The following is a 13,407-nucleotide window of genomic DNA, read 5'->3' as shown; positions in this document are numbered from 1 at the left end:
CATTCCGGCGGTCACCATGTTGTGGGGCGGGGAGGGGGGGTTACAGTGTTCAGGATGTCATACCAGGGAAGGGGGGGAGGGGTTTTCAGTGTTTTATGTCAACGGCGCAACGGCCAGTGTCCGTGGGGTCATGTCGGGAGGGGGCGGTCCGCTATATCCCTGGGTCTGCGCCTCAGAACGGACGGTCATTAGAGGGGTTACGTTGCCATATGAGTACACCCTCTGTTAAAATTGCTGCCAGCAACAAGTGGAGTTACATTTTGTGTCACACTAATACAATCCTTAAGTGCCGCTCAACACTGAGTCATTGCTAAATACCGGCTGGGGGATGAAAAAAATAAAAATTTTTTTTAAAGGGGAACCTTTGATCCTCTGTTAAGACTGGGCACCAGAAGCAACAGCATTTTTCCCTACCCGGCCCACCCTGTTGGTAGTTTCCCCGCATCTGTCCAAGGGTGCCCTGATTCGCTCAGGCGCAAGTGTCTTCCCTGAATCGCTCAGGCGCAAGTGTCTTCCCTGAAGCGCTCAGGCGCAAGTGTCTTCCCTGAAGCGCTCAGGCGCAAGTGTCTTCCCTGAAGCGCTCAGGCGCAAGGGTCTTCCCTGAAATCGCTCAGGCGCAAGTGTCTTCCCTGAATCGCTCAGGCGCAAGTGTCTTCCCCGAGTCGCTGGCACAATGTCTTCCTAATTCACTCTGGCGCAATGTCTTCCTGATTTACTCTGGCGCAATGTCTTCCTGAGTCACTCTGGCGCAATGTCTTCCTGAGTCACTCTGGCGCAATGTCTTCCTGATTCACTCTGGCGCAATGTCTTCCCTGAATCGCTCAGGCGCAAGTGTCTTCCCTGAATCGCTCAGGCGCAAGTGTCTTCCCGGAATCGCTCAGGCGCAAGTGTCTTCCCTGAATCGCTCAGGCGCAAGTGTCTTCCCTGAATCGCTCAGGCGCAGGTGTCTTCCCTGAATCGCTCAGGCGCAAGTGTCTTCCCTGAATCGCTCAGGCGCAAGTGTCTTCCCTGATTCGCTGGCGCAATGTCTTCCCTGATTCGCTGTGGCACAATGTCTTCCCTGAATCGCTCTGGCGCAATGTCTTCCCTGAATCGCTCAGGCGCAAAGTCGTCCCTGAATCGCTCAGTCACAATTCGTCCAGGTATCACCCAGGGAGGTCCCTCAATTCACTCATGTGCAATGTTTTCCTGATTCTCTCATGTGCAATGTTTTCCCTGTTTATTCACGGGCAATGTTTCGGGTTTCCCAGGTGCAGTGTCCGTAAGTCGCTCTGGTGCTATGGTTCTCGATTCCATCAGGCAGATGGTCCCTGAATCGCTCAGGCACAAATAATTTCCTGATTCACTCAGGTGCAATAGTTCCCTGAATCGCTCAGGTGCAATGGTCCCCTGAATCGCTCAGGTGCCCTGAATCGCTCAGGTGCCCTGAATCGCTCGGCCGCAATGGCCCCTGAAACGCTCAGGGGCAAGGTCTCCTTGTATCGCTCGTGACAGTGTCGCCTTGAACCACTCAGGGCGATACCTCCCTGAATCGCTCAGGTGTTTTGTGTTTGTTTGGATCACTGTCTAAAGGACCAGCAGGTCACGGCTCGCCGTGCATCGGTAAAACACGGCTTATCTTTTTATAAAGCAGATCCGCGTCCACCAGAGCTTCAAGCAAACCACGGTCGGTGCGCCTATTTTCTCGGTTCAGGTAAGATACAGCCAAGGCTGTGCTGCGACCTATCACTGCATTAGCATTCGTTGTCATAAACTCCCGTTCATAGGTCTCTGCCTCAGTACAGAAGTCAGTAGCGTGGTCCCTTTCATTTAAGGTAAGTAGCGGTCAACACCGTTCGGTCAAGAGAACCATTTTCCTCTGTAAGCTCTCGGTCGGGCACCCGGGGGAGGGGGAAGGAAGTCTCATCTGTCACCTTCATACCTCCTCCATGCAGCTTGAAGATGTCGCAGGTCCCTGAGTCGGAGGATAATCTGTCCTTGCCCGGGACCTCCGTGTCAGGCCGCACCAGCAACCCCTCCCTGAGGAGCTGGACCATTCCAAAGCTGATAGCAGAGCTTAGACGCAGAGGGATTCACTATCCTGCCACCGCAAGAAAGGCGGAGCTGTACCGGCTCTTGATGACGGCACCAGCGGGTTCAAGTGAGGAGCCTTCTCCCTCATCGATACAGCTGACCCTCCTGCAGTTACAGGCCACCATCGCCAGTCTGGCAGGTTCGGTCGCGGACATCCAGACTAGGATGGGAGAGTGGGAATCCCGGACTCCTCCGGCCCTGCCTTCTCCAGCCCTTCCGGTCTTGCCATCCACGTCCCGGGATTTGGCGCCAGGTACAGTCCATGTCAGACCCAAGATTGCCCCCTCGCACTACATCCCAGAAAGCCTTAAAAGGGACATTCTGGCGGGGAGGGACGTCAACCTCGCGTCCCTTCTCATTGCGTCCCTAGACGTAGCAGAGAACAAGGTCATCAATTGCGGGGAGGTCTCGGTGGTCCTACGGGCCAAGGATACCCGCCTGAATCGGAAGCTGTCAATCCCCGAGTTCATCCTGGCATTCAGCCTCTACCGGGATACCATCTGCGGCGTCCAGCCACACAGACGGGAGGAGCTGGACTCCTACCTATACCAAGTCACTGACTTAGGCTACAAATACGGGGGAAAGAACTTCTATGACTACCATAGGTCTTTTTCAGCCAAAGCGGCAGCCGCCCTCGCTCAGTTCCAGCTCACCACGGACTGGGCGGACATAGACATGGAGCTGTTCTGCCGCCATTTTGACGGGTTGCAGGCCCCTACGTGCGCGGCGTGCCAGTCCATCCAGCACACGGCCGACTGGTGCCCCAACTTTCCCATCCCGGCCCGAGAAGGCTCCCAGCCAGGCCCCTCTGGCACGCAAAGGTCCCAGGGTTCCACTGACAAGCTGGGCAGGCCCATTACTTTCTTAGGCCAGAGTCAGGTCTGCAACAACTTTAATGCCGGGGGCTGTAATTTCAACAGTTGTAGAGCTCTACATGTGTGTTCCCTCTGCTTCAGGGCCCACCCCCGCTCCAGCTGCCCGAAGAGGCAACGTAAGGCTCTATGACTGACCGACGTCAACGTCGAGCTCCTGGGCATCCTGTTGCAGGATCACCCCGATCGCCGGTCGGTGGAGTTCCTCATTAACGGTTTCGAGAAGGGTTTCAATACAGGGCTCATTGCCCTCCCTCAGGTTTCCTGGGAGGGAAGGAACCTACAATCGGCCATGCAGGATCCGGAGGCCGTGGCCACTCTGTTACAGGATGAGGTCCGCAAAGGGTTCCTGCTAGGCCCGTTTGAAACGATTCCCTTTGCCGAGTGGAGGATCAATCCTATCGGCCTAGTCTCCAAACAGGCATCAAATAAAAAGCGTCTAATTTACGACTTGTCTGCTCCACACATGTCGCCGATCCCCAGTCTCAACTCCCTGATCCCATCAGGGGAGTTCTCGATGTCCTATTCATCCATTGACGAGGCCATTCAGTTCATCCTGATGGCTGGGGAAGGGGCTTGGCTGGCCAAGGCCGACATTGCGAACGCCTTCAAGCTACTCCCCATCCTCCCTCAGTTATGGCAGTATTATGGGTTGCATTGGGCAGACGGGTTTTATTTTGCTAACCGCCTCACATTTGGATCCAAAAGCAGCCCGTGGTTGTTCGACAAGTTCGCCTGTGCCCTACACTGGATCCTTGTCCATCATGGGGGGATGGACATGGTCATTCATTACTTGGATGACTTCCTAATCATCGAGAGGCCCCAGGGGCCCCCATCAGGTTTGAGGAACTTGCTCCAACTGTTCGCCAGGCTCGAGGTTCCGGTGGCATCCGCCAAGACAGAGGGTCCAGGCACTGGGGTTACCTTCTTGGGCATTACTCTGGACTCAGTCCGCATGGAGGCCAGCCTCCCCGCGACCAAGCTGGCCAAGGTCAGGGCCGCCGTTTCCTCCGCGGCCTCTTCTGGAGTTTTGTCCAGGCAGGAGCTCCAGTCCTTGTTAGGATTCCTTACTTGTACCTTCAAGATCATGCCACAGGGGAGGTCCTTCATCTCGCGGCTTCTCAATCTCCTCCCGACCGCTCCGGATCAGGACTCCACCGTCCGGCTGGATGGTCCCGCCATGGCGGATCTGCAGATGTGGCAAACCTTCCTGACCAGGTGGAATGGCATTTCGTTGTTCGTGCCATCCCCAAATGCAGCTTCCCCCACGGTTTACACTGACGCCGCGGGCTCCCGTGGGTTCGCGGCAATCTTCTATCCGCACTGGTTGGTCGGCAGCTGGCCGGTGGAGCTCCTGTCCGAGGCTGGGGCCATGAGGTCCTCGCCGCTATTAGAATTATACCCCATTGTGGCGGCTGCCCGCGTCTGGGGTCCGCTCTGGGCAAACAAATCAGTCGTCTTGAGGACAGACAGTCAGGTCCTGGTGGAAGTGATATCCAAGGGGAGGGCTAGAAATCTCAGGATGATGTCTATGTTACGTAGGCTTGTCTGGCTGTCCTTGGAGTTTAACTTCCACGTCTTTGCGGTCCACATCCAGGGAGCGCAGAACGTGGCGGCTGACGCCCTGTCCCGCTTTAACCTCGATATTTTCTTCCAGGAACTCCCAGAGGCAGATCCCGTCGGCGTCCCAGCTCCATCTTACAGCGCCCTCCTGCTGGACTAGAGCCCCTGATTGCAACCGCGCAGTCATTGGTCCGGCGGTCTCTAGCCACCAACACCGCCAGGAATTATGACACCGGGTTCAGCATGTTTAGACGTTTTGCTGACACTCATCCGCAGGGGGACATAGACGAGGTCACCTTCATCATGGCATTCATAGCCCATTGCCACTCCCACCGCCACCTCTCATACAATACCATCAAGCTGTATTTGGCAGGCATCCAGCACCACCGGATGCTCAGCGACCCCTCTGCCGGATCCATCTTTTCAAATCAAGCCATCAAAGCCACCCTCAGGGGTGTTCAGAGAGTCAGCACGACAGTCCAGGTGCGCAGGCAACCGGTCTCAGGTGAGCTTTTCCGCAGGTTATCCGTAGCCCTGGATGGTCTTCCTTTTGGCCAATTCGCAAGCATCGTCACGAAGGCAGCCATGTATCTCGGGTTCTACGGGTTCCTCAGGCCCGGGGAATTCACCTGCAGCACCATCTCCCGAACGACCCTGCTAAGGCGGCACCTCGCATGGCACTCCGACCACTTTATTTTGTCTATTCCATTTTCCAAGACCAGTCAAACCGGTCCCCCCACGGAGGTGGAATTCTACCCTACATCTAACTGTTGGTGTCCTATCAAGGTGCTCCAGGAGCTCCTGGCCTCCCTTCAATCTCCCGCCTTAGATGGCCTGTTGCTCCCGGTCAACGGGAAACCCCTGTCTTCTACCATGTTCATCTCCAACATCCGCACCCTGGCCGCAGGTTTGGGTTACAACCCTAGCACGATATCCGGGCACTCATTTCGGATAGGGGCCGCGTCCGCAGCTTCCGGTCACCAGGTACCAGCGCACATTATACGCAAGATGGGTCGGTGGAGGTCATCCTGCTTCTCAAGGTACATCCCGAATCCACGGGCAGAAGTATCCCGAGCCTTCCGTTCCTTGGCATTATAGGTCGCACCATACTGCAATAAATATGTTATACCCTGCACTTGCCGGTTCTCTTTTGCCCACTTATTCAGGCCTTACCTCGTCGCTGGCATCGGGCACACTCCAGCCAGTCGGGTGGGGACAGTCTATAGGCATGCCTATTCCATTTCTCGCCCAGCTCCTCCCACAAGTATTGAAGGCTGCGTGCAGCCTGTATTTGTGGGAGGGGCGCACTTACCTTATTTAAACCCCCTCCCACAAGCAGAAGGGCGCCCGATTCTTGCCCTCCCTCCCATCCCTTTCTTCTTTCCTTCCTCTTGGGTGGCCCACTTATTCAGGCCTTACCTCGTCGCTGGCATCGGGCACACTCCAGCCAGTCGGGTGGGGACAGTCTATAGGCATGCCTATTCCATTTCTCGCCCAGCTCCTCCCACAAATATATATATATATATATATATATATATATTATTTTTTTTGGCAAATGGGATTGGTGGGCAGGGATGCAATTTTTCCCATTTCCTTGTTTTCTATAAAACCAGCCCTGGTATTGGACGAAATATTTGAGATGTAGTATTAAAATAATAATTGACCTTTTATTTTTCTGGATCTCTACAAAACAACCCTTTATAATCATGTAAAAAAAAAAAATACAATACACATACCTTTCGCCAGAGAGCAATAAGGATGATCAGGAAAATCACAAACAGCACAATCAGGGCGAGAACCGCAGAAATTAGCATGACTTTGAAGGTTAGGTCTGAAAAAAACATATACATTATTCAATATATATACAGATTACTATAAACAGTAAGGTTTTTGTCAAATGCATTATCTATGAGGTAATGAGGTAATCTATGAGGTATTGTCTCCCCTCCTGTTAATTATATGAATATTAGAAGTCACAAAGTAGATCCAGGACCATATAAGAGCAGGAGGCCAAAAGCTAACTACTGTATATTCATCCAGGTCATGGATTTCCAATATGACTTCTCATATTCCCATTATTTATAGTAGAGTTACATCATTTCTTTATAACAAGTCTGATACCCCTGTTCACCATTGATTGATGTGAAATATCCCCATCTTTTAAAAAAGAAGGTCTGCAGTAGATACAACTCACCTTTTGAACCCTCACCTATTGGGAGAAGGGGGATGTGGTGACCCCCCTGTTTGCCAGTTCACAAACTGGTCATTCTCCATGGAGTTTAATGGACAGGTGATCATGCTAAGGGAATGAAACTCTATGGAAACTGTGTGGCAAATGGAGATCATTAGACCCACCCTCTCCCAAAAGGTGAAGGCCCAAGAGATGGGAACCATACTTACTAGGAATTTGTGATGTACCTAGTACTTAAGTTGGAAATATATTTTAATAAAAATGAAAAATGTATCCCCCCGATGTGTTCTAGTCAAAATGATGCAATACTCACAATGAGGCACAAGTGTCACATCTCGGTGGTGTTGAACTCCAAGGTCATTTTCCCCAGCACAACGCACTGACACAGAATCTCCCACACTCCGGACATGGAGTACACTCTTGACCTGATACGTTCCATATTCTGGCTGGGTATAAGTGGTGTTCACATCAAATTCCATTTGTGATGTTATGTGGTCGATGGGTTTCCACAGGTCCCACCTCTTACTGCTACATCTGATGGTTTAAAGAACAGAAAATATTATTATGACATTTTAGTAGACAATCCCTGCAGGGTGAATTATAAGACAGGGGGTGCTCAAATTCACTTTTCCCAATGTCCAGTATTTTTGTAATATTTTTGGACATTAGCATAGCACTAAACATTAATTTGATTTCAAACTTTATAGAATTTGTGAAAAGGTGATGCTTTTAACCTTTTGTCAACATTTTACCTGGGACCAATTCAAATTGTTCAAGGAATTTCTTTTATTTTTTTTGTAAGAGAGCCTTCACACGCAGCAGATTTTGTGGCAGAAAATTGTGCGATTGAAAATCAGTTCTATTCATTTGAATGGGGCAGCAAGCACATGGATTTCTGCAGGCGACATCAAGGTGAATGGAACTGATTTTCTGTTGGAGAATTTTTTCCCACAAAATCTGCCGCTAGTGAAGGCACTGTAAGGCTAAATGCACACGATGAAGATTGTGTGCGGATTTGCGTGCGGAAAATCCGCACTGTAAGTCAGGTACATTGTAGTCTATGAGAATATTAAATTCTCAATGCAGATTTTTTCCGTGCTGATTTTGATATGCACGAATTTATTTTATTTTTCCTAACCGGATTTTCTCCATTCGCTTAGTAAAATCCGCACGCGGAAAATCCGCACCAAATCCACAACAATTGATGCGAATTGACCACCCGGATTTGCCTGCGAACACCTGCGGATTTCATCCTGAATCCTGAACGTGTGCAGGTACCCTAAAGTTATTAATGGGGTTATACATGGTTAACACGGGCTATTTCTGGTATTGCAGTTGTATTCATTCAAGTAAATGGGGCTCAACTACAATACCTGACATACCCTAGGGACAGATGTGGAGCAGTTTCTGGAAAAGAGGCAGATCATTTTCTTAACCCTGGACAACACCTTTGATAATTGTATTGAAACTGCTGGGTTTCCAAAGTAGCACAGCCTACCCATCAAAGGCATTATATACTGCTATCATATCACACCCCGTCAATCACAGGATGGACTAACACCTGCTCCATAGTGGCAACAAAAATAACTTCTTACCTTTTTATTTCACTGCAGAAGAACCAGGTGATGTTTGGCATTGGCATACCTTTGCCCACACATATCACTAATTGTCCACCACTTGCTGGGTGAGTGTCAATTATTTCCTGTATTTCCACTGGAACTAAAAATGCATAGATCATCAAAAAAAAAAAATTGTCATTTAAAGCAGAACAGTGTAAAAGAGTTGTCCGGAAATTATTTAAAATGGTCATCAGCAACATGCCCTAGAAGGAAAGCATGACGGGTTGCCACCACTTGCAGAGCTGCCAATATTCCAGACCTCCCAAGTCACTCTTTTTGACCCAAGTCCTTCTCGCTTTCTTTGCTCTTTAAATATCCCTCTTTTTGATCTGAGGTATAGATTTTCATTATTACATTTACAATATAGATTATTATTAGAGCCCATCTTGTATATTACTTTATTATTAGGTGCAATTTGGATTTTAGAAATTTCTATATTTAGACAATTGTTGCGCTATTGTGTAAAAGGTATAGTAACTCTTGAAGTATATAAATATGCAGGGAAAATGGATCTTTTACACAGTAAATCAAAATTGTCCCCCGTTGACATTTCAAAAAGTTGAGAGGTATGCTATCCTCTGGCACTTCCATACATTACATATTGGTTTTCCTGTTAGGCTGCTCAGCCATAAGGGCATATTATAGGCAGAATTTTATCTTTACCTTCTACTGCAGAACAGTGTAGTGAGGCTCCACCCTTCACCCTCCTAGGCAGCTCTGCAAGTGGAGGCAACCAGTCCTGCTCACATTCTAGGGAAGCTTGCTGGTGGCTAACTTAAATAATTCACAGAGAATCCGTTTAAAAGACAAGAGATAAGATGAATTGTAAGACACCTGTTACTGTTTGGTGAATGATGAAGCTAATTCCATAGTTAAAGTGACCCTCCAGTTCAAGAAAATAAATTCACATTATCTGTGGAAAGAACAGAACACTTGTTTGGTGACCTCCATTTCATCATTTTAGTCTGCTGATTCTTGAACTTCTCTTTTTCCATCCAGGATGGCTGCATTACTTCTCAAATTATCTGATGCACACTGTGCCATTAGTAGCCTAAGACACTTCCTGCTTGTCCAGACCTGCTCTTGGATTGGCCAGCACTGTTCAAGTGAGCAGTGTTGGCCAATCCAAGGGCAGCAGGAAGTGTCTTGGGCTACCAAATTTAGAGTATGCCTCAGGCAGTCTAAGAAGTGGTGCAGCCATCTTAGATGGCAGAAGAAAAGCCCAGGACTGACAGATCAGCAGGTGATAAGATGAAAAAGATGGCACCATGTAAGTGTTCTGTTTGTTTCCCAGATTTTTATATATATTTTTTTTAATCAGAGGGTTGCTTTAAACCCTTCCTGCTCCATCCTCTAAATGGGTGATGCTGGTCGATGAGCATTAAGGTGGTTGTGCTTTCATGGCCCCAGATAGGAATAACCCTCAGGATGTGCCAGTCCAAGGTGGCTGGAATTACAGAATCATTCAAGAGACCAGCAGCCTGTTATTTCTGTAGCTACCATAGCAGTGAACGGGAGCTACACAAACAGGGTAGCTTATCAAGCTACACTCTTTCTGTAACTCAGCCCTTTCCATAACTTTGCATCTCTGGGCTAGCGTTTATTGTGCCAAGATGAGACAACCCCTTTAATAAAGTACTGCACATGGCTGTGATTCTAGCTGCATTTGTCAGCTGCCACCCCAGAATGGGTTCCCTCTGCCAGGGCTTATTCATACTCATATCTGCATCAGATGGAAAAAAGATAATATTTGTAACTGGACTATACGCGGATGTTGTCTCTGTGTGTGGTCCATTTATCATGCACACCCATTCACTAGAATAGAGACTTATGACAAAATTGGACTAGAAATAGTGCATGCTCGATTTTGCCTGTATGGACCAATGGCCACTGAATCGGTCCATTGGCTATTATGGGTCAGTGTTCATCCTTGTGCTGTTCATTCTACATTGAACCAATTTTTGGATGTGAACATTGCTTATCTGAATGAGCCCATAGGAACAAAATCAAAGTAGATAAAAAAAAAAATATAGTTTAAAAAATGGAAAAAAAATATTAAAAAAATAACAAACACAAAAGCCATTTTACATAAACAAATGTCATAAAATATGCACAACTTAGGTATTTCCTTAAAGTGACCCCCCCTTAGTTCAAGAAAAATAAATCGCATTAAATGGGGAATGAACAGAACACTTACATGTTGACCTCCTTTTCATCTTTTTAGCTGCAGACCCGCCGAATCCCAGGCTCCTCTTCTGTCATCCAATATGGCCACATCACTGCTCAAGATTAATGGATGCATACTGTACATTTGGTAGCCCAAGACACGTCCTACTGCCCTTGGATTGGCTAGCACTGCTCACATGAACAATGGGGGCCAATCCAAGAGCAGGGCTGGACAAGCAGGTAGTGTCTTTGGCTACTAATGCACAGTCTGCACCAGATAGTCTGAGAAACAGTGTGGTCATCTTAGCTGACAAAAAAGGACCCTAGGAATGGGCAAATCTTCAGCTGAAAAGATGGTCACCATGGGAAGTGTTAAATTATTTTCTTGAACCAGAGCCTTAAAAGGATATCCTTGGCAAAAACAATGCAACCCTGATTGATTGCTAGAATAGAGGACCCCATTCCCTCATTCTCACTAGTGGCAGCTAGGAGGAGTTTGAATGCAGTGTTGATCTAGCATGCACCCTTCCACTCTATCCGGATAGGCGATCAATGCTTTTTGGGTGGTATACTCCTTTAATTGTTACAATCTGTACAATAAAATTACTGATAAAAAATATATCACAAAAAGCACAAAGATACTAAAAAGATTGCTTTTGGGATGTGTGAGACAAAAATGAAAAAGTATGCATTGAATGGGTCCGCAATCACGGAGATGCGGAACAGAAGCACGAATCGGAACCCCACGAAAGCACTACGGAGTGCATCCATGGTGTTTCTGTCCGTGCCTCCGCACTGCAAAAAAATAAAACTTGTTCTATTTTTTTACTGTGCGGACGGATCACGGACCCATTCAAGTTGAATCAGTCTCGATCCGTCCCGGCCGCCGCACGGACGTTGCCCGTGCATTGGGGACCGCAAGTTGTGGTCCCGAATGCACGGAACAGATGCACAACGTTCGTGTGCAAGAGGCCTAAGGCTGAGTTCACATTTCAGTTATTTGGTCAGTTATTTCCATCAGTTAGGCCCCTTTCACACGAGCGAGTATTCAACGTGGGTGCAATGCGTGATGCGAACGCAATGCGTGATGCGAACGCATTGCGCCCGCACGGAATCCGGACCCATTCATTTTAATTGGTCTGTGTTGATGAGCGTTGGTTTTCACGCATCACTTGTGCGTTGCGTGAAAATTACAGCATGTTCTATATTCTGCGATTTTTACGCAACGCTGGTCCTATAGAAGTGAAGGGGGCTGCGTGAAAATCATTTTTTCAGTTTTTCACTGATGGTTGCTAAGAGATGTTGTTTGTAAACATTCAGTTTTTTATCACTCGCGTGCAAAACGCATTAAATCGCATTGCACCCGCGTGATAAAAACTGAACAACTGAACGCGATTGCAGACAAAACTGAATGAACTTGCTTGCGGAATCGCGAAGTTTTCACTGAACGCATCCGCAACGCATCCGGACCTAATCCGCTCACGCTCGTCTGCAAGGGGCCTTATTGTGAACCAAAACCAGTAGGGAAGCCGTCACAGATAAGGTATAATGGAAAGATTTCCTCCTGTTCTGTGCTTTTGACCCGCACCTGATTTTGGCTCACAATAACTGATGGAAATAACTGACCAAATTAGTGAAGTGTGAACTTGGCCTAACATTAGTTGCAAATGACAAACATTGACATTAATCCAAACATTTTCAAGCCTTTTTTTTTACTAAGGAGTTGGGAAAAGAAACAAGACGAAAAGCTCACCGTTTATCTGAAGGTTAAAATGAATAGCTTGAACATCGTCCTCGTTATGTACCCTGATGGTGTAGTTACCGCCATCTTTTTCTTTCACTCTCACAATATTCAAATAACTGGCATACCTGGAAATATATATTCTCTGTCATTCTTTATCCTACTGTCTGAGGGATTACATGATTAATAGTCAGATTGTCTCCAAAAGCAAAACATGTTGGGGGAGATTTATCAAACTGGTATAAAGTAGAACTGGCTTAGTTGCCCATAGCAACCAATCAGATTCCACCTTTCATTTTTCACAGCTCCTTTGGAAAATGAAGGTGGAATCTGATTGGTTGATAAGGGCAACTAAGCCAGTTCTTCTTTACACCAGTTTGATAAATCTCCCCCCGTTGATTCCAAAGCCAACAAACAATCTTCATTTTCTTGGACTTAAGGGGGTTTTAGCATCACATACAAAGGGGGCATATCGCTAGGATATGTCCCCATTGTCTGATAGGTGCGGGTCACACCTCTGGGACCCGCACCTACAATGAGAATGAAGCAGGGAAATGAATGAAGGGCGCACTGCGCATGCGCAGCCACTTTCCATTCATTTCAATGGGGCCGCCGAAAATAGGTGAGCGCTGGCTTGGCTATTTCCGTCTGCCCCATAGAAATGAATGGGAGCAGGGGCCGTGCATGCGCAGTGTGCTCCCATTTACTTGTATGGGAGCAGCGGGGAGCAACTCTCCCCACTCCGTTCTCAATGTAGGTGCGGGTGCCAGAGCTGGCACCCGCACCTATCAGACAATGGGGGCATATCCTAATGATATTCCCCCATTGTATGTGATGGGAATACCCCCTTAATGAATGTCCATTATTGAACACCATTTAAATCAAAATACTTCCAAAATCCTGAGATAATTAATACCATGTTATATTTTATATGGATTTCAAAGTGAACCAATCATGACAAAAATGCAGTGCAGGCAGCATGCTATAGAGCCGGAGGAGCTGAGCAAACTGATAAATAGTGTTATGGAAAATATCATTTCTACATTTAAATCCCTGCGAAGCATTTGAAGTGGAATTCGGTCCAAAGATTCTAAACCAATCCAAATTTTCTTATGCTTCATGGTAACAAATCAGGTTTTTCGAAAAAGGCAGCTGCATGTGTTACAAAGCGAAACTAAATGT

The 13,407-nt window shown here is 47.6% G+C and overlaps 1 protein-coding gene across 1 annotated transcript in view; it reads right to left on the bottom strand.

The window, feature by feature from the left end:
- PDGFRB (platelet derived growth factor receptor beta) overlaps positions 1-13,407 on the bottom strand; it is a 186,600-nt gene that overhangs the window by 79,934 nt on the left and 93,259 nt on the right. Inside the window, exons 8-11 of the mRNA XM_040440726.1 lie at positions 12,238-12,353; positions 8,295-8,418; positions 7,013-7,233; positions 6,245-6,339 (exon numbers count right to left, since the gene is read on the bottom strand). Coding sequence (XP_040296660.1) covers positions 6,245-6,339; positions 7,013-7,233; positions 8,295-8,418; positions 12,238-12,353 — 556 coding nt within the window. The remainder of the gene's footprint in view (positions 1-6,244; positions 6,340-7,012; positions 7,234-8,294; positions 8,419-12,237; positions 12,354-13,407) is intronic.

Source organism: Bufo bufo, chromosome 1 (genome assembly GCF_905171765.1).
Source record: "Bufo bufo chromosome 1, aBufBuf1.1, whole genome shotgun sequence".
In the NCBI taxonomy this organism is placed as follows: domain Eukaryota; kingdom Metazoa; phylum Chordata; class Amphibia; order Anura; family Bufonidae; genus Bufo; species Bufo bufo.
The sequence above is the reverse complement of the archived record's forward strand: the minus strand, read 5'-3'. Positions and strand labels throughout refer to the sequence as shown.